Here is a 21,308-nt window from a genome sequence, read left to right on the forward strand (position 1 = left end):
CTCAACAGTATTAGCTTTAGAATTTGGCGGGTTGCTCTAACAGTCTTCAACGTTTATTTTCCCCTGAATTATGCCTTCCAGATACAGCTTCCGTCGAAGGGTACTTACATATTCTGCCTTCTTCGTAATGGCTGGCAGAAGTAAACTGCCCATATATTAATGCTATGCCATTATAGTTTAAATCTCATGCATTTAATTGAGACGAGGCTTGTTTGGGCTCTACACAAACCGAGAGTAAGTGCTACCTGACAGGCCTGATTTAGGGAAAATAGCAATAACTATTACACGGGGGGGCGGGGCATTGCAGGACTGCCCGGAGAGCATTGCTGTGTTGCCAGGTTGGATGTCTTTCGGTCTATTTCGTGGTTTACTGCTACATTTTAGACAGTGGATTAAAGGTTAGGGAGCTTCCATTCACTAGTAATTATATATTTTCAGACTACTGAATAAATTAACAAGACATTTTACACGGGATTTATAAGAAAAATACTAGCGCCATTCCTCGTATTCTATCTTATCAAACTTGCAAAACGCAGAACCCACAGTGGTAAAAATGAATGTCTCGCATTACTTGTAATTGGTATGTAACTACAACTACATTCCCTTCGTTCGGGGTTCAACAACTGTGTAATTTCTCTGAATCTAGGGGATTCACGAGGTTACACCTGGCAACCCAGATCAGAACAGCGCTGAGCCACACAACGACTGTTTGCAGCTTGCTATTTCTCCGTGTTCGTTTGCACAGTCAACAAAACAGCGGCGTTACATATACGGTGTGCTTCAGAATTATGTCGGTAAGTACCATTACATAGCCATAACTAAGACACAAGAGAATGCATCAATATCTAAACGGAGTTACTGCAAGTGTACAATTCTATTCAGAAATCATTTTTCTTAAAGATGGCGGTTAGCATTGCTTAGCTTAGCATCCTAGCTAACGCTTAAATTGCTCTGTGATGGTAGTATGAATGACGACCATAGAGGGGTTTAGCTGATCTAGATAGCATATTAGCAAACTGGCTAGTTATTTTGTGCTACTACGATTTCCATAATAACCGTTTCACATTTCTGTCTAAAAGATCATTACACTCAGTTATCCTCACTGGATGGCGTATTTCGAAATAGCGCAGCTGAGAGAATGACTACAAATAAAAATCAGTAGCAGCTGTTAACATTGTGAAGACCCGTGAGATTAGTGGACTTAGAGAGAAGGTAGTGCTATTGATAGCGCATTTTAAAGCTCTGTTATTAGTTTGTATGGATCGAAACCACTGGCCCATTTAATAGATAATACCAAATTGTTTTAATTTGAGTCTTAACCATCTGAACGGACTCAGATGATTAAACAAATATTCAGGGATCCCACAGTATACCATAGGATGTTTGCTGACCTGAAAAGTGTTGAGCGTCACAAGGGTGTGCAAAAGACAACAAAAGCAGAATGTGGAATACGAAAAAACTGCAGGCTTATTTTTCCCATAAATACAGTGCATAAACATATGAAGAATGACTAATCAACAGTGTAATTGATCCTTACTAAACCCGTGTTAATTTAAAATGACCTTTTAAATAAATTCACTCTGCTGACAAGTGGTCTTAAACAATGTGCAAAATGAGGTGTTAAAATGAATACTCTATCTGTAACACACTGATATTATCAGCATTGCTAAATCTATTATTGCTTTGAATAATCAAGCAAAGCTTTATTGATAAATGTCCATAACAACTTACTGTAACCCAATTAAATACCCTAAAACTGCCTTTAAACATCTTATTGAGCCCTTGACAGTAAAAAGATACAAGTATCAAATTGATTAAATTTACATTAAATTCAACAGTAATGTGAGGAAGGGTAACACAAGTATACTTTGCATTTGTAAAGTTAATGAGCACATTTATTATATCTTTGCTTTGTAAAGAAACAATCACTGGAACTGATTCAGTTAGACACTTGTTTATTAATGATCATATTATTTCAGCACTAGTAATTGTCCACGGTCCACGTTCATTAAGTAATACAGTAATGTTGAAATACATGTTCTACATAGCGCTGTCAGACAAAATACGTCTTAGTTTAAAATCATCTTTGATTTAATATCAGTTTTATTTCAAGGTTTTGAACTGATAAGAAATAGTTGACACTGCCTTTGAAGGTGTATACAATTAAGATATAACTACATAAGCAAACTGCACCAAATTGATCAACTGCTGATGTTTTTTGTCATATCCATTTGTTTTAGGCAAGTGACAACGACTCTGTCGACTTGGCCAGAACAGGCTCCCCAGTTCATCACAGAAAAAAACACAGCATGGAGTCATCCAGATCTCCCAGAAGCTCCAAACACCACCATTCACGGTCAAGGTCACGCTCCAGGGAAAGAAAACGTTAGTATTCAATAACAGTTCCCTGACGATGCTTAAAAAGCCAGAAAAAATATGGCCACAATGTGAAATTTATTATCTGCATATATATAGGAAAGACTCAATTCCCCAACTACTCCAGAATCTGGTCTACTGCATAAAATACTAAATACAGTAGTTTTACTGTTCTCTTCCTAACCTAATTTTTTCTCAGTTTTGCTGAAAATGTGATTTTGAAATATATATATTTGTCAGCACTTTGCTTTCTGCTGTTTCCAGGTGACAGAAAAAACAGACGGAGTCGCAGCAGGAGCAAAGAGGTAAATGATGAATTAATTTCTATGATTAGAAACATATTTGATGTGATTTTGAAGGCCTTAAGTTATAGTCCTTGTTAGTGTTAGGTCGAGGTGAGTATGTTTTACTAGGTTTAATATGTTACAATGACCAAAGTTAAGAACGAAAGAAATAGATGGAGATGGGCTCACATGGAAAGGGTCCTTTTTTTACCCTCCCTATGCAGACATGTCTCAAAGGAAGCTTTCATCCTTGGATATCTGTCATTGTTTGTAACCATATTAAATGGTGAAGAGTAGATTTTTTTTTCCTTTTATTTTTTTGTTAAATCCTGTGTGTAGATCACATGATAACATTTCTACAATAAATCATACTCAGCGTGCTAATGCACGAAGAGACTGAACAGAAGACCCTGCTGACATAGCAAAATAATATGTCTACTACCGGGACAGGTAACTATCTGCCATTCAAACTCCTATTTGTCTCACACTATTAGTAAAAAAAAAATGGAATTAACTCTTGCATCTCTTGCAGCCAGGTCTGGGCATAATTAATCTAATGAATCTTTCAATTAATGTAAATGGAATCTCATGGTGTTTTTTTTTTTTTTTTTACTAATTGTTTGTATAAAGAGTATAAGACTACTGTCCAAACCGTGGTCACAAGAGATAAACACTGTGTGACTGCTTTAAGATAATTTGACAAAATGTAGCAGTGTTTTTCATGTTAATTTACCATTGTATGCTGTATGATTTGGATGACGCAAGTAGAGAAGCTGTAAGAAGTAAGTTGGATCCCCATCCCTATGGGTTCAGGTTCAAAGCATTTAGTTAATATTGAATTGTTGATGTTGATGAAATGACAAACCACATTAAAGTTTTTTTCCTCAGAATTAGATCTTAAGGTTTGAATGCACACTATTGAAAAATGAGAGAGTTTCCAAACATGCTGGTTTGATTAAAGATGAAATTCGTTGCAGTCAAATTTGTCTGTATCACAAAAATGCCCACAGTTACAATCATTTTCTGAGAATGACATTCTGTACATGTTTTGAAAGTGGATTTGAAATGACAAGGTTTTTTTTCAACTTGTCAAAATTTATTACATACCTTCTGCTGTAAGCCATGGTACTAACTCTTTTTGTTGCACTATTTTCCTGAAAGAGACAACTTCTTCTTAAAACAGGCACGAAAGAGGGACTCTGAGAAGCCATCAAAATCACACAGAAAAACAGATGAGCAGCAAGAGCAAGAGAGACTTTCAGCAGAGAACGGAGAGGAGCGATCCAGACGCAAAGACAGGAAGCTCTCCAAGGGCCGGAGCTTGTCCAGGTCACACTCACGAGAGAGGTTAGTAGACTGTATAAAGAAGTATACTAAGCAAGTCCTCTAACTTGTTTAATTATGCAGAAGAAAAGCTTTTATCGAAGGTCTGATATAGTTTCTAGATTAATTACGTCATTATCATTAGTAGAATTATTATTTTTTGGATAAGCCCCACAAATAACCAAATTGATCATATTTACTATTGTAGAATTTGTGGTCTCATTACATTCCACTCAACATTTTTGATGTACAGTAATTTCTCAAGGATAAAGTAATTTTAGCACTTTGAACCTTTCAGTAATATATGTGATTTATAATAATGAATTGGATCCTGTTACTTTCAGGCGGCATCACAGCAGAAGTCGGGACAAACGGCGATCACGGTCACGCAGCCGGGACAGGAAGAAGAAGGCTAGGTCTCGCTCAGGTTCAAGGACCAAACACCGTCATCATAGCAAGAGTCGCAGTAAGAGCAGGTGGGCTTGATTGAAATGAGCATTTCTTGTAGTAGTATATACTTGTAAGTATTTTTGAACTCTTGTTCACCATGCTGCCCATTCTACATGTCACTAATAGTACGTTCATGAAATGATTTGGATTGTTCCACCAGGGAGCGAAAGAAAAGGACTGAGAAAGTGCGAAGAAAGAGTCGAAGCAGGTCTGTTAATCCACCTGCCTTTCGAGGCCGAAACACAGCTATGGATGCGCAAGAGGCCCTGGCCAGAAGGTAAGGCAGCAGCGTACAGGGCATTTACGATATAGATGGCTGGTCATTCTGGACTTGATGGCAATGTTAGTGGTTCTCATTGCAGCTGACTAATTGGGAGGGGCCGTTCCGGACACCCCTGATTCTAGATTTAAAAGTCCCATTCATTTTTCCCATTGACAGTGCTACACTCACAGTTGGAGCACTTCTACGTCTTGGATTGACTTGAAACTCTCCTTGTTCAAATATGTTACAAACCACCTGTTTTTTATTTGATTAAAAACTCTGAGGTACAAGCTTACATACAAATTTTCAGTTCACCCTGACTCCTAAGGTGTATTTTAGCAATAAACATCCCATCACCAAGCTTAAAATTCTGTCACATGAGCAAACTGAAAACACCATGCAGCAGCTTAAATCAGGTCACTTTAAATAAAATAGAATTCAAAAGCTATGGGGCCACCTTTTGTTCACAACTGCAGTGATGAAGTTCTCTGAATTCCGTACCATTCCAGTTCATGTCTATGACAGACAAAACATGATATATTAGAAACAAAGTTGAAATAAGTAAAACTGGTGGCCATAACATAAACTGATAGGGTTGTTACCATAGAATGTTATGTATTATGTGTAATGAGATTGATTTGGTTTGTTTAAGTTCACACATATTATCACTTTTAAGCACACTGCACTTAGTATGGTGTGTTTCTTTTTTTAAACTGAGTAAAATGATCTTCACTCTTTTTCTGTCCAGGCTGGAGAGAGCCAAGAAACTACAGGAACAGAAAGAGAAGGAAATGTTGGAGAAACAGCAGCAGCAACAGCAGGAAATAGCTGCAGGTGAGAATGGCTTATTTTGTAAAGTTTGAAAACTTTTATAACTTGCGTCAAATCTGCATTAAGTTATTTATGCTGTTCTGTGTATTTTGTTTTCAGTAGCTGCCCCCATCGCTGCTGCTGCTGCTGCTGCAGCAGCTGCCTCAAACCCCGCCCTCAATGTGGCAGCACTCCTGGCCTCTGGGACACAGGTCACACCTCAGATTGCCATGGCGGCACAAATGGCAGCCCTTCAAGCAAAAACACTGGCAGAGACTGGTATTGCTGTGCCCAGCTACTACAACCCTTCTGCTGTAAACCCCATGAAGTTTGCAGAACAGGAGAAAAAGAGAAAAATGCTATGGCAGGGAAAGAAGGATGGGGTAAGATTAGGTTATGCAGTTATTTGTTATTTTTCCACTATGCATGCCCAGTTTTACTTCCTCAAATTGTCTAAATAGGCTAACATTTTTTTTCTTTTAAGGACAAGTCCCAGACAGCTGAGTTGTGGGAGAAGCTAAACTTTGGAAACAAGGACCAAAATGTTAAATTTCGCAAACTAATGGGTATTAAAGTAAGTAAATGTGTTACTTTACGTGACCTAAATGCGTTTGATACTTTGGCTAAATTTACAGTCATAACTTTCAGCTTTCCAACCTGTAACTTCTCAGAGTTAAATTGAATTTACTGTCTGTACAGGGAGATGAGGATGTCGAAGCTTCCAAACCACTTAATGATGATGGCTTGAAGACTCTTCAAAAACAGGAGGAGATGTTTAGGAACCTTGACGTTCAGTATGAAATGGCTCGGTCTCAGACACACACCCAGAGGGGAATGGGGCTTGGCTTCTCCTCCTCATTCTCTCGTGGAATGGATTCTATCTAGTGCCAAACCTTGACTGTCAGTGCCACTCATCTGATCATATTGGACTACCAATTCATCGCTAGCCCTCAAGCTTGCATGGATGTTGCTCTGAATCTGTAATTTATTTATAGACAAACATCTCACTTATTGGAACATTATAATGTAAATACTCAGATGCTGAGTTTGTCTCAGTGTTGATTAATCTGTACATCTTTGAAAAAGGAAGCATCAATTTCACAGGAGGTTGATGCTGGTTAAAATTAGATAGTTGTTTTGAATAATGTGATAGCTTTTTTTTTTTTTTAAACTTAAATATATATATTGATATGTGATTGTTTGAACATAAACTGATTATAATGTGGTTCAAGTGAACACTGTTTACATCCATTTAGCAAAAGGCATCTGAAGTCAATGTCATTATCAGAATCCCTTAGTTTCATTTCTCCTGATTGGGAAAAACAAAACAGTGGGCTGTAATACATATTGTCTAGAGGATTGCCATGGACAGAGATGGGCCCAAGAAGAGTAATCACATATTTCAAATATTCTTGAAATAAATTAATTTTGTGTTGCGTAAGATTTTACATATCTCACTGAATAATTTTTTATTTCATGTGATATCTATGTGGGTCATTTTGCTTCACATAAAGTTAGTGCTTTGCATTGGCGTGGTGTTACAGAATAACTGGGATTTTGGAACCTCAATCCTACTTTCCCATGTTTTTTGGTGTAAATAATTCATATGAACAAAAATCTTTGCAGTCCGTCCACTATTAAGCAAGAACAGTATACCTGGAACTGCTGAACAGCTGCTGCAGTGTAATCAAATGGTGCATTTGTCCATGTCGAAGTACGTCCCAAAGAACTTTTTTTTTTCCACTGACTGGTTCAGATTGTTTTAAGTGTTCGACAACGTAATTGATTGGATTCCTTACAGAGACTGACCTTTTTATTAAAGTGTAAGATCCTTTTTGTTTAACCAGAAACAATCATATTGCTCTGTTCAAAGTCACCAGACTCCATTGACAAAAACATTCATTTTGTAGTTGCTTGTCTACCGCTGCATTGATCGGTTAGTTTATTTGGTTTATTGTGTGGTACTTTTAAATAAGTAAAGGATCTGAATATTTCTTCCACCACTGAAAGTCACACTTTAACATTACTATTACCAGGTTGAATGTTACCAGGTTTGAAATTAAAATTAAGTAAAATTAACATATCAAAATAATATTTTTGTAATATCAGTTTATATTGCAGTGTAACAAATGAAGGCAAAATCATTTGGAATCTTACTGATGTCTAGTTAAATTAATTGTAGGTAAATCTTTTTCATTACATTGTATATTGTAAAACAATAGCTTCAAATTATATTGAAATACATTTTCACTTAAAGTCAAACAATATTGAATTGTCACCCAGCACAAATTGTTACCAAACCTGATCGAAATAGTATGTGCAGCAGAAAAGAGGCATTTGTCCAATCAAAGAAAGTACAACTTCACATACGAAATACACATTTATTAGAATACTGGAAGTTCATTCATTCACCACACTGCTCATCCTTATAGGGTCGCGGGTGGGCTAGAGCAAATCCCAGCTCACATTGGGCAAGGACTGGACAGGTCGCCAGTCTATCACAGGGCTTTATTTAGATCATTTATTTTTATTAGCCAATTAACCTAACCCGCATGTCTTTGGATTGTGGGAGAAAGCCAGAGTACCTGGAAGAAACCCAAGTGGGCATGGGCATGCAAACTCCACACAGAAGGTTTGAACCCAGAACCTTCTTGCTGTGAGGTGACAGTGCTAACCACTGCACCACGAGTTAAATTGCAGGCTTTTCTTGTTGACACCTACATGGAAATTCACTCTTATTTACAAATAAGACTGGAGTACAGCACATGGGCCACACCAGTGATGAGGTTGTGGTTGGCAAACTCGAGGATAAGGAGCAGGATTGGGTATTCACTGTGTCTCTTCTCCAGGGTGGACTCTTCACTTAAGCCCATCCAGTGAAGCAGCAGTGTTTGCATGGCTTCTGGGAATAGTTCTGTGGCTAGTTCCTCAGCAGGTGGCAAGTCACTTATTCGTTCAATATGCTGAACTTTGAAGCCCTCCACTTTTTGACTAATGCTACTGTTGGCTGCATGAAACTGTTGGCCCAGCCATTGTCCTATACAACTAAGCAGGGAACTTGAATACACAGAGCCCCAGTCTTTGGCCTTCAGCAGGGCTAACACAGTTTTCGTCACATCCTTTTCTTCTAGATTCCCATTCATGTGCTGATCAATGTTCTCCAGAAGAAGGAAGATAGTTTCCAGTTCTGTGTGGCTTTGATTCTCTGAGGAGAGTTTGTCATCCAAGTTGTGCAGTTTTAGTCTCACTTTGGATAAAATTAGTTGGCTTTGCTCACTTTGCAAGCTTTTCCTGTGAAAGGAACAATAATCATGATCTGCTGATTTATCACCTGTCTCACTGTCACATACATCCACCACTTCCCTGACAACCTGGCAATGCTGAGGTTGTGACATTTCATTTCTTGATTCTGTATCGCACATGCTGCTGGATCTGGATACTGCAAAGTCGAGCTGCACACTCAGGTTGTAACTAATTTTCAGAGGGCTGTCATTTATCTGCGATTTCCAAACATCCTACAGAGGAGAGACCATAATATATCAAAAGACCATTTGGGGTATCTTTAAAAGAAAGCAAATACATCATGCAGAAACATATGAACAGCACTGTACCTGGAAATGCTCCAGAACAGCAAGCTGCTCTTGCTTATTGTACATTTCAAATGCTACTCGAAAAAGTCCTTGAACGCTATAGAACCAGAGGCTGTTATTTGCAGTAGGTACCTTCAACCCATGGAACCTGAATGCTGCAACAAAACAAGAGGCAATAGTGTTAAGTGTGACTGCACTGTATGTGTGTGCATTTGGTGTAAGTGTTTGTTTGTTATGTGCATTTCACCTGAGGAAAACTTTATTTTTGTGGCCAGTCCTTTCTTGGCAAACTTGGCGTGGTATCTGGGATGGTTCTCTGTACGGATATCAGTGCTGGAGAAGACATCAGCTCCTAAATATAGAGGAATCACTGGAGCCTGAAACAGAGGTTAGCTATGAGACCACCTCTTTTTGAAGCTACTGTTTACGTAAATGGTATTCATGGAAATTACACAATGCAAAAAAACATGCGGAACGCTTATATATGTAGTCAAAAATGTCAGGGTTAACAAATCTCCTTTTGGTTAACAAAATGTTCATGTATAACACTTTTGATATACAATTTAAAAAGTATGTGACTGACACATAATCACTTGCTCCCTTTGCTTGGAGCTGTGATGATGGTGGCGGATACAGCACACTCTGGCTGGTTTCAGGGGTTGTATGTGATGCGATTAGAAAAACAAATGTACCGTTTTCGTTGCTGTGTAAGAGCAAAAAAAAAAGTGGTCCTCAACACTCACCTTACGGGGACACTCAGTCAGCCTGAACGATGTCAGATTCACCAAGTAAATAAAGCGAATTTTCCGCGAGCCGCCGTCCCATTGCGGTAAGGTTAAGTGGATCGTTGAGCAACTTGCCATTGCTGGAAGCTAATGAAGCTTCCCACTTAGTCACATTTGTGTCTTGTCCGGTAGGAAACAGGGTTTTAACTAAATATTGAAAACGAAAGTGAAGAAGTGAGACGGCTGCAACAGAACTGGATCAACGTAGCAGAAACACTAGTATTTTAAGCCCTCAACGATTTCTTACAGACCAAAGAAGCCACCGTGGATAAACTGTGGCTCCTTTGAAAAAACAAAGAAGGCACCTTACTTGAGCACGGTGACAGAGGATGTATTTATAACTTTTGCTTAAGAAAATTTACTAATAAACTGTAAAAAATAATTGTAATTATGAAAATGTACTTAAATTATAAAAAGTAAAGATAGTGGACGCAGAAAATTGCCCCCCTGTGACAATTATACTATCATTAGATTATCATCAATGTTACATTGATGTCTAAGCAGAATGCCACTGTTGTAGTTGGTTAAAGTGTAGCTGATTTTTTAACTATTTTATATATATATATTATACATTTTGTGACCTGTAATACAACACCGTGGGCTAAAAACCCCTGATTTGTTCTCCCCATCATGTTTTTGTCTACTCAGCACGTGACATAAGGTAGACCAATGAATACGAAGTGTTGTCGCTTTGACCTCTGAACTCCAGTCTTGCACGACAGAGCTTGGCAAAAATGGCCGAAGTTGATTTCGGGGATAGTGAGCTCTTTCAGCAGCTCGATGAGTCCGCACTGCCCGTGCCGACACACATTCGCTTCACAGATGAAGAGGAAGACCAGGAGGAGACGAGCCAGCTCCGGGGCAGGCTGGAGGAGTGTGATGACTACATTCAGAGACTCACTGAGGAAAATATCCTTATGTCAGATGCGCTCGGTGTGTGCTAGCACTGTGGCTGTAGCACTAGCTGGGGTATACTAGCAGCCTCCTGTGTGTAATCAAAACAGAAAATGCGTAACCTGAAAATGTTTAGTGATATATTGTTGAAGGCTTTCTGTCTATTTCCTTAACTCGTAGACCACATAAAGGTTTAAGAAGGAAACTGAATATCCTGACACGGCCAAGGTAATGGGCTAACACTTTGGTGATGCGTACTACAAATAAAACGAAACTTCACCCAGTAATAAAGGCTAATTTCCCTCTGACTTTACAGCGGCATCACAATTGAAGATGTCAACATCGATGGACCACTTCTTCAAATCCTGTATGCAAACAACAATATTTCAAAGTGAGCAACCTTTTATAATCAGTTACTGGGTTCGTTAGCTCAGTTGTGAATTGAACAGTGAATTTTGTCCCGTCCGTCTTGGCTTTAAAGATATAATAGAAATATTTTGATTGTGTTAACGTTACTGGTAAAACAGTTTGATTTGATTGAACATCTCTTTCAGCTTTTTTGTTATGACTAATAAGATTAACTCACAGCATATTTATAGCCTCGCTGTGTGTACACCTCACTGCTAATTTGTTAGCGAGACACTGAGTTGTGAATAATGATGATAAATAAAAAATAACAATGTCTCCCCTTTAGGCAGTGTCGTCAAGAAATTGAAGATTGCATCTGCAGTGTGATTTTGAAGCACCAGAAACTGGGCCATGGAAAGAAAAAGTCTTCTTTTCACCATAAACCTCAGGTATTTACCCATAATTTATTTTATGATGATTAATATCCAAATAGTTATGACTTGGAGGAGAAAAAAACATGTTCTACTCTTTACAAAGAATTCAGCTTTTGCTATGGATGAAGATCTGCTGAAGTCGTCTTCCACTAGTGTAAGAACAACAACAGAAGCCTTTAAAGTGAGTATTTACTGGTATTTCTCAGTGGTTTGCATATGGCACAATTTCTTGCCCCATGGAAAGATATACATATATACATAAATTATTTTCTTATTTTTCTGTTTTAGGTGGTTGGAAGTGTCTTATATTTCACTACTTTCAGTGTTGATAAACTTGGACAGCCTCTGGTCAATGAAAGCCCCCAGCTGACAGATGGATGGGACATTCCAACGTATCTTTAAGATGGATAAATTGGCACCTTGTCAAACAATTACTGCCAGTATAGTCTGCGAGGTCATTTGCTCTCTACATGTAATTTTGTTGAGGGAGAATTTGGAAAGTTGTCTTTATTTTCTTTTTTTTTTTTTTTTTACATGTATGTTCATATTTTAAAAAGGAGCAGCACATAAGCAGGACTCATACTGAAAAGTTTATGTAGACAAGATAATTAGATACGATTTTATTGCAGTGTGGACAAATGCAATATAATTTCCTGAAATGTTGCAAAGCTATCACCAGGTGTTCAACCAAGTTGTCGGAACAGATGGTCAGGAAATCGAAATGAAAGACAAAAGGTACGACCGATTATTAATGGAAGCTTTATTCAGTTCCTGTCCTCTGTTTATAACTTGCTTTGTCCAGTTACTGTGTGGCATATCACTGTATAATGAGTCCACTACTGATCTGTTCATTCTAGACCCAAATCCATGTGTTTCAACTGTGGTTCCAGCAGTCATCAGCTGAGAGATTGTCCCAATGTAAGAATAATGATTTAATGATTCATTATTATGGCATGAACTCAAGTTAAACACAGAAGAGTTGGAAATTGATTTACTACATGTATACATGGTTCCCTCCATAGCCTAAAGACATGGCTGCAATTAATGAAAGAAGAAAGGAGTTCAACCAAAACAACAACCAGGCGATGCAGAGTAATCAACGATACCATGCTGATGAAGTGGAGGAGCGGTTTGCGAAATACAAGCCGGGAGTCATGAGGCAGGATTGTTACTTTGAACACAAGAGAAAAAAAACATAATCTTACCACATGCAATACCTATTGGATCAAGTAAAAGTAGATGTTGATTATTGAATATTTTTCACTTTGTTGTGCTTTTGAACAGTGAGGAGCTGTTGACAGCACTGGGCATTGATGGCAACACCCTCCCTCCTCTGATTTATCGCATGAGGCAGCTAGGCTACCCACCAGGTTGGCTCAAAGAGGCAGAGATGGAAAACTCTGGCTTAATGCTGTATGATGGAAATAGTAAGTTTCAAATTACTATGTGGTCCTACTGAGTTTCATTCGAGTAAACTACTGATAAACATAAGGATGTTTCTGAAATATACAGAGATTGGTCTTAATCATTTTTTTTTCTCTTTTGTAGCTTCAAATAATGGCAATATAACAGACAATAGCAACTCGCAAAACATCTCTTATGATGTTTCCAAACTGGTAGATTTCCCAGGCTTCAATGTACCTGCACCGGACAAAATGAAAGATGTAAGTCCTATAGCATAATGTCACTTGGAGCTACTGTATATTTGTGTATAAATTATTTTGTTGATGAGTCACTTCATAAATTTAGTACACTTGTCTTTCAGTGCATTTTGGTGGCACTTTTTTATAAATGTTGCATGTCTAACACTATTTTTTTTTTTTTGGCCTTCAGGAGTTCATTCAGTATGGTTCGACTCCAATGCAGAACAACCACATGAAGCAAAACTATGCTGCCTACCTGTCTAACAATTTTCCCATGGTAAATATTTTAAAATCCCTCAGTGGTTGGGTGTTTCCTTTCAAAACATGTATGCCACACCACCATCCAGGCTTCCTTTAAGAACAACTTCCTATCTGACTATCTCGTAAACTGTACCAAACTTTCTGGATATTACATATCAACACTTACCATGGAATTTTCAATGTTTGTATTATTATCATCCAAGACTCATCAGAAGACATAGAATATAAATAACCACAGCACAGATTATAAACCTAATAGAACCACAGAATATAAATACACAAAACACTAGAATGGCACTCAGTAAGGCACATACCTCCATACCGTGCGACCAAACAATCCTACACCTGTCTGTCAGATCCAGATACTTATCTGGATCTGCACCAGATTCTACAAAGTCATAGATCTCAACACCATAATGTATGTTTTTTTTTTTGTTTGTTTTTTTTTTCCCACCAAGATCCATACATTATTTCCTGAAAAAATGACAAAAGTGTTGAAAAATGTCTTTTGTTACTGTTTTTTTTAAATCATTTTCCTTAACATTATGAGTAATGTTAAGGAAAGAGATTAAAAAAATTCACAGACCCGCCCTTTTAACCGGTTCTGCACCAAAATTGAATGGGTTCCTCCCTGGCCAAGGTCACATCCTTCCAACAAGTTTGGTTACTGGCAAACAAACCAATAAACAAAAAGACATGGGTAAAAACGCAACCTCCTTGCTGGAGGTAATTATATATCCCACAAACACTAAAGAGGAACATTAGAAATGCAAAAACTCCTGTCATTCTTACACCTCTCTTGTATCTGCTTGGAGGTTAAAAAAGAAAATACCATTCAGTGTGTGTCATAGCTGGCCTCAGCCTGCCACTTTGCTATATATAACAGTCCGTGCTGTCCATATGCAGTGGATGCTCATTCTTCATAATCCCACTTGAATAGCCAATCATACTAATCTTGCATAGTCCGCTCTGTCATTCCTGCCTCTGTATTTTTACATTGACAGTCTTTATCAGATTAGGATTAGGATGTGTGATGACTGCATTTTGGGCAGAGCCCTTAAATAGTATCATTCCACATGTCATTCTTCCTTGCCAACAGCCTGGTGCTACCTGCAACAAGAGACGTCATGAATCTGACTCATCACCACAGATAAGGAAGAAGAATAGGTCCAGTCCTGATCGGACCTCAGACAGGAGCTCGGATATGGATATTGAATCAGGTAACTGTTCAGCTTGGTCACTTTCTTTAAGCAGGCACATTCTATGCATTACATGTCCAGAACACACAGTTATATTTTAACAGTAATCTCTAATTTGGCAGAATAATACACAGTAATACTTAAATCGGATGCCTCTATGTTTGGTCAAAGTATCACTTTTAAATCTTTTTGGGACCATATTCATGTCTTCTCCCCCAGACCCAGGAACACCTTATCAGTCTCATGGCCCAGGTGACTTCCAGTTCCAACCACCGCTGCCCCCTGGCTCTCCTTGCTTCAGTTCACCTCCTCCTTTACCCCAGGGCACTCCTCCTGCGACACCCACTCCTCCACCTCTCCCTAAAGGTACACCTCCTCCCACACCCACCAACGGCTCTCCAGCTCTGCGAGGGCGGAATTGGGGAGTAGTTGATGAGACTGTGGAGGGAACAGAGGATGACCTGACTCTGGAGGAACTGGAAGAGCAACAGAGGCTGATTTGGGCAGCTCTAGAAAATGCTGACACTGCCACAAATAGTGACTGTGAGACACCTGCAATGGGAACACCTGTACCCAGTTCACCAAGTGTGTCCACACCTGCACATATCGACACAGAAACAGAAGAGGCTGAAGAAGCAATGGACACAATGACACCTGGAGAAACTTGCCCTAGCAGTGAAAATCAAATGGAATCAAAAGTTCAAGAGATTTGCTCTCAGAGCCCTGGGCTGATCAAAGTTGAGGAAGACAGCCCTCAGAGCCCTGAACCAGTCAAAGCCCACGGCAACAGCCCTCAGAGTCCTGGTCCAGTCAGATCCCATGATGACAGCCCCCAGAGTCCTGGTCCAGTCAAATCCCACGATGACAGCCCTCAGAGTCCTGGTCCAGTCAAATCCCACAATGACAGCCCTCAGAGTCCTTGTCCAGTCAAATCCCACAATGACAGCCCTCAGAGTCCTGGTCCAGTCAAATCCCACGATGAAAGTCCACAGAGTCCTGATCCAGTCAAATCCCAGGAAGACAACCCACAGAGCCCTGATCTAGATTTCTCTAACAGGGGCGCTGGAGATTGTTCTTCTCCTAAGCATGTTGAGAAGATAACAGCTGTTCCTCATCGGAGCAGGTTTGCAGCTGGCATTGTTCCATTTGAAGATACACCAGAATTCACTGAAGTTGCTGAAGCCACTGGTACATACCTTAGGATCAGAGACTTACTTAAAAGCTCCCCTCGAAGTTTGGCAAAGAAAAAATAAAGATTTACTGTCTTTATTTGCAAAATACAAGGATACATGGACATTTTTAAAGCAAAAACCTATATTTTTATTTTCAACTCCATCCTATCAAACATGTTTTTTTTTAGCTGTTTGTTATTTTGTACAAAGTTGAATGTGTATGCTGTATATACATTTGATCTGTAAACATAAAATGAGGGGATGATGTAACAGCAATGACTCGTACGTTTTGACTAATTAGTCTCAGATTTTTGTAGTAGTGATACTTGGGCAGTTGATTTTATGGTAAAATTAGTTAAATGGCCATTTCTTGATTAATTTTCATAACATGTTGTTTAAATGGCTTTTTCTATTTTTGTCCCACTTAAATTGCTCTAAAATCAAATAAACCTGCTTGCTTCAGTGCTTTATTTTGTCTGCTGGTCAACCCTAGATGTGGGTTTGATTTTATTTTGCTGTAATTGGTGTCAGTAAACAAGTTGAGCCTCTGTTGCTGTAATCAGCTTACTTTCTGATGATAAACTTTGCAAATGAAATTGCGTATACCTGAAACTCTGCCCTACTACATCTTAATTTTGTTCTTATGATATTACAGAGTTTGGTCTACATATTTTTCTTTATTGTTCCATTCATCAAATAGATTCCTATCAGATCTGACATTAACTTCATTCCCCCCTTTCAGACCAATCTCCCTATAGAAAATATAGATTTAAAACAACTTTAAAGTCAATATCAATCATGTTTTTTTTTTTATCACTGTTCAGAAATTATTAGTACATATAGTGCACACCAACACCCTCATGCATAGAGAATACTTGCACTTAGATTTGATGACTTGCATACTGAATACTCACACACACCTACATACATATTTATGCAAATATACATGCACACAAGCACATATGTGTGGGTGTGCCGAACCTCTGAGAGTATCAAGAGACTGAATATTTAACATCTTGCAAAGTCATGTAAAAATGATTGAAAATGATGTCTTCATTTGTGCCTTTTTAAATAAAGGTATTTACCTTGCAGCAATTGGCTTAGATTTTTAAACTATGTTTACATGCTGTCTTCATATTCAAAATTCAGAAATTGTATTCAAATTCTGAGTATTATGTGGGAATTCTCGATTAATCAAGCATGTTCCAACTTGTTCCAATCCTAAAAGACATTTTTATTGGGTGTATGCGTAATTACAGAAAGCAAAATTTATGTGTGAGGATATAACTCCACAGTATAAAACTTTACTTTGGCAGCGAACTTTATTTGACTCCCTTTGATTTCTTCATTGCAACAGTGAAGTGTTTTTTGTGGGGAGTGCTCCATCTTACTAAACATATCATCTTTGGTTGACGTTACTCTCGGCCGTTGGACACATAGCTAGTACACTGGGCTGTGCCTGCTCCTGTGTGATCCGAGCAGTAGTCGTCGCGGTTCCCCATTTAGCTCGCTAGCTGTGTAATTTTTTTTCCCCAGAAGACGAAGGCTGTATAGAAACATATCAGGTCAGTATTAGCTCACGCCGAGGTCATGTATTTCCGTAAACTTTCTTGTCATTTTGCTGTTGATAAACCACGAAACTAAACGCTACCGTAAGATGAAAGTTGCTCAGGTAGTGAAGACGTTACTTGAGGTGTTAGTTCAGCTAGCTAGCTAACCAGCCCTTCTCCTGGTCCTGACCACCGGCTCGCGGTATTGCTCGGGCCTCGCAGCTAACGTTACTTAGCAACTAATCACGTCTATTCTTATCGTGATAACATACTGGGATTCATTTAAGACGAAGAGGTGACAGTAGAGTCAGCTGGTTGCTCATTAGAACAACATTATACAGCAAGCTATCTTTACAGGTGATCTAATCTGAAACAATTTGTTATGCTGACTCTCAACTTGTAGCAGCAGTGTGCCCTACTGGAGCCTCGGTGACATTGCGGAGACTTTTGGACTTAAGGAATTTGCTTCAGTCGTTAAGCTTACGAAGGTAGTCGGTCAGTATGTTATTCAGATATTTGAACATGTGGAGGTAGTTGCCGTTTCAACTCGTGATAAACATGGTATCATCTCACCAGAGACACAGAATTAGCTAATAAGGTAAGTTAGCTGACATGGTATTGTTGCACTGGCTCCCCTGTTACCAAACGTGCCACCTCATCGACAGCTCTCAATCCGTTAGCTACTGATAAAGGTGGCAAAGCGGTGTAATGTTAACAGGCCAACTCGTTGACCAATCCTCAGGATAACTTATTTTACTGCCCAGGCGCACACCATGTAATATTTCAGTGACGCAGGTGTGGAGTCTCTGCATTAGATCGTTTTGCTGTATATAGGTGTGTCTTAGGCTTTTTATGATCAAGCCTTTCTGTTTGACTCAAAAAGCAGTTTAGCTTGTTTGGACTGACATGACTCAAGCTTGACAGGCTGCAGTCTTTGGAATTGCAAACACAATACCACTTGAAAGTCAGACATCTCTATATCTCTACTAGTCATTGAACTTCTTGATATGGAATTTAAGAATATGTGAAAGAAAGGCTTACATTTGTTTGGAAGTCAGATGATCTTATGAACTGGTCACTTAACAGGAATTTAATGTTTTTACACACATGCTTTATTGATTTTAGCCCAAGTGGAAACCACTTTGTACAATTGTAAGAGCCAGAATTGGTGCGGGGTAGGGCTGTATGTATATATACAGCGAAAATGATTATAGGTTTAATGACAGTGAAGGTTGTTAACGTCAAAACAGGTGAATCTGTATGCACAGACACTGAGGACGCAGGATGCTTCCCGCTCTCATTCTTTGCCTATGTCCTGTTAGTATTTTTCTACACCTTCCTCTGTCAGTGCTAGCAGGGGCCTACATAATCATCCCAGCAGATGTTTCCTCAAAAAGGAAGAACTAGCTTGCTTTGGCCTTGTGATGATAAAATAAGATTGTAGGTGTATAGGTGAATACACACTTCTGAAGACATACTTTTACATACAGCCTATTTTTTGTTTGATAAAATGAACTCACACATAGTTTACACCTAAAAACAATCTCACAGCTCTCATGAAAAATGTTCTGCCTCAATAGCTTGAGCTGTAAACTTAGACAGCCCAGTCACAGCTTGACCTTCTCTAAAAACATTAAAAGGGAACATGTTTGTACTTGGTTCAGTATTCTTGAAGTCAATAGGTAATATTAGCTTAATGAAAGACAAGGTGGAATCAAAGCCCACTGGCTTGTGTACCCAGGCAGAAATGGATAGAGTTTTTACTGTTACTACAAATGTATCTTATGTCTGTATAAAAACATGTTTTTGCGTCCTCATAGTCAGCAAAGATATGCCTAATAAAATATGTGGGATGTAAGTACCGTTCCCTTCCCACTGTGTTTTTTTTTTTTTTTTTAATCCATTGCCTGGACAGACTGTAAGCATGTAAACTTCTGACATTACAAATATGGAAGTGTATGATGTATATGTGGTCATTTGAGAAGTAGACTAAATCTCAGTTCTGTTTTACAGGCTGCCATTTACTGTTTCTATGTAATCAGAAATAATGAAAACAGACAATGGTGGATTTTGGTGATAGTTTAAGATTGAAGTTTATTCTAGTTAAGTATTTCACTTTGAAAATCATCATTAGATTAATTCCCTTAAACCTATGCAAAACATTGACATTTGGCTTTCTTCCTGGCTACAGATTAGAGTGAGAGTGGCAAAAGATTAACATTACTGCAGTGGGAAATTCTCCAGACTAAGTGGATCATTTTCAGCTGACTGCATCAGCTCACCAATCAGAGCTGAAACATCCTCTGCTAATGCTCTCAAGACAGTTCTACTAAAGCTTGGTGGTTTTCTTATTTAACATCTTTTTGCTGTTTAACTTTTGGCTGTAACAATTTGGCAAATACTGCATATGATTTTTACATTTCTTTTTATTTCCACCACACAGTCTCTAGCCATTTAAGTGATTTCTTGGTCTGGCCTCTTTTTGACCTGAGGGCACTTCAGTATCATTCAAAGACACAGTAGGGGAAAACCAGAACACTGCATTCAAACTAGGTTATGTGTGCTGATGGCTACCCTTCATTCTCTGCTGAGAAATATCTTAAGAGGTGTGTGAGAGTCTTTCTACTGGGTTGTTTTGGTGAACCTACATACTGTAGCTCTTAGGCCCTTTCAGGAATGAAATGCATGTTTGTGTTTTGCTGTTGAATACGTTCTATATTAAATTTCTACCCTGCGTGAGGTCAGGTATCTTAGCTGACTTAAAGTAGACTCAAAACAACTTTGACTTTGTTGGGGAGGCAAGAAGGCACTCTGACATATTGTCATGGGTTTGCTGATACAATTTTTTATAGGTGTATCTCACAGTAAAGGAAATTTAAAGGGTTCATGAATCCCTTCAATTTCATAAATCAAAGAAAATTCTAAATTTTTGAAAACCAAAATTGTTTCAAAACAATTGTTACCAAATGTAATTTTGTAATGCACCATGGCAGAAGCATGTTTGTATACATACACTGTCTAGGCGCTCATGAAACTACATGTGTGCAGTTACTATGATAACTGTGTAGTAATTGTTGAGTCATCCTTGCTTTAGGTTTCTTGTGTGGTTATCTTTCACTGCTTTGGCTGTAGTTGCACAATCATCAGACAAGCATCAGACTTGGTGTCCTTGACCTGATGTGAAACTGTTCTGCAGAGAAGAGATCATGATAGTATGATGCAGCCTTCTTCTGAAAGAGGCTGAGAGGCTACAGATCTGTCAGATTGATTTGAAACCAAATGCTTGGCAGTATTTTCTCAGTAGTTTTGGTCTTGTTTGGTTTAATTTATCAAGGCAATACTTGTATAAAAAACTATAATGATGCCACCTTCACACAGCCATATTGCAAAACACCTAACAACAGGGAGAACATGTTTAAATAGTAGTTTCATCAGTTTCTGTGGAGAGGAAATCTGACCAACAGGATAATCTCCTGCTGGTGGTGGTTGTGTTTCTACGGTAATCCCATTTTAGAAAAAGCTGCCAACCAGATTTACATGATTTCATGTGCCAGAATGATAGACTGAGTGAGACAAAGTGTTTTGGGTACTGTGTGTATTGTGGTCAAGGTCACAGATGATGAGCTATTCAGAAGATCATGATGGCAGCAACATAGACTACATATTGGCTGGCCTTTGACAGGTTATTTTTAGGTCTTACTGTGACGTGGTGTTTGCTGAGGAGCTCGTTGTCATAACAGAAACAAAATGCGTCCATTAACAGAGCACCAAAAACAAAGTCAATGAGCATGTCTCAAAGTCATATCTGTACTCGCTATTCATTAGTTTACTCAAAGTAAATAATGGCTGTCAGTGGCACCCACAGAATCAGAGCTGAGAGAAGTCAGCAAATACAACATACATTTACTACCTTAATGATGAATTAAC

General features: G+C 38.6%; 3 protein-coding genes across 5 annotated transcripts; 2 read left to right on the forward strand and 1 right to left on the reverse strand.

Moving 5' to 3' along the window:
• The first annotated feature begins 652 nt into the window (after positions 1 to 652).
• rsrc2 (arginine and serine rich coiled-coil 2) lies at positions 653 to 7,388 on the forward strand. Of its 2 annotated transcripts, none has more exons than XM_022757733.1 (10): positions 653 to 794; positions 2,241 to 2,385; positions 2,641 to 2,681; positions 3,844 to 4,007; positions 4,328 to 4,459; positions 4,594 to 4,710; positions 5,444 to 5,529; positions 5,626 to 5,888; positions 5,990 to 6,079; positions 6,205 to 7,388. In XM_022757733.1, the coding sequence occupies exons 1-10, from the start codon at positions 789 to 791 to the stop codon at positions 6,388 to 6,390; spliced, it is 1,230 nt and encodes a 409-aa protein (XP_022613454.1). In that variant the 5' UTR covers positions 653 to 788; the 3' UTR covers positions 6,391 to 7,388. The 2 variants fall into 2 exon arrangements, with proteins under 2 accessions (XP_022613454.1, XP_022613455.1); XM_022757734.1 differs by having other exon boundaries at positions 5,629 to 5,888.
• A 499-nt stretch (positions 7,389 to 7,887) lies between these two features.
• Positions 7,888 to 10,072, reverse strand: LOC111230908. Its single transcript, XM_022757799.1, has 4 exons — positions 9,839 to 10,072; positions 9,343 to 9,472; positions 9,117 to 9,250; positions 7,888 to 9,020 (listed from the first exon to the last, which is right to left on the reverse strand). Exons 1-4 carry the CDS (start codon positions 9,956 to 9,958, stop codon positions 8,241 to 8,243), a joined length of 1,164 nt encoding a protein of 387 aa, XP_022613520.1. The 5' UTR covers positions 9,959 to 10,072; the 3' UTR covers positions 7,888 to 8,240.
• A 542-nt stretch (positions 10,073 to 10,614) lies between these two features.
• Positions 10,615 to 16,885, forward strand: zcchc8 (zinc finger CCHC-type containing 8). Of its 2 annotated transcripts, none has more exons than XM_022757712.1 (14): positions 10,615 to 10,789; positions 10,960 to 11,002; positions 11,091 to 11,165; positions 11,469 to 11,571; positions 11,660 to 11,737; positions 11,845 to 11,948; positions 12,226 to 12,291; positions 12,414 to 12,474; positions 12,579 to 12,715; positions 12,841 to 12,983; positions 13,105 to 13,220; positions 13,390 to 13,476; positions 14,560 to 14,680; positions 14,879 to 16,885. In XM_022757712.1, exons 1-14 carry the CDS (start codon positions 10,615 to 10,617, stop codon positions 15,910 to 15,912), a joined length of 2,343 nt encoding a protein of 780 aa, XP_022613433.1. In that variant the 3' UTR covers positions 15,913 to 16,885. The 2 variants fall into 2 exon arrangements, with proteins under 2 accessions (XP_022613433.1, XP_022613434.1); XM_022757713.1 differs by lacking the exon at positions 10,615 to 10,789 and adding an exon at positions 10,801 to 10,813 and having other exon boundaries at positions 10,955 to 11,002.
• Positions 16,886 to 21,308: the final 4,423 nt, after the last annotated feature.

The sequence above is a fragment of the Seriola dumerili genome, unplaced genomic scaffold (genome assembly GCF_002260705.1).
Source record: "Seriola dumerili isolate Sdu_G_001 unplaced genomic scaffold, Sdu_1.0 BDQW01000290.1, whole genome shotgun sequence".
Lineage (NCBI taxonomy): Eukaryota > Metazoa > Chordata > Actinopteri > Carangiformes > Carangidae > Seriola > Seriola dumerili.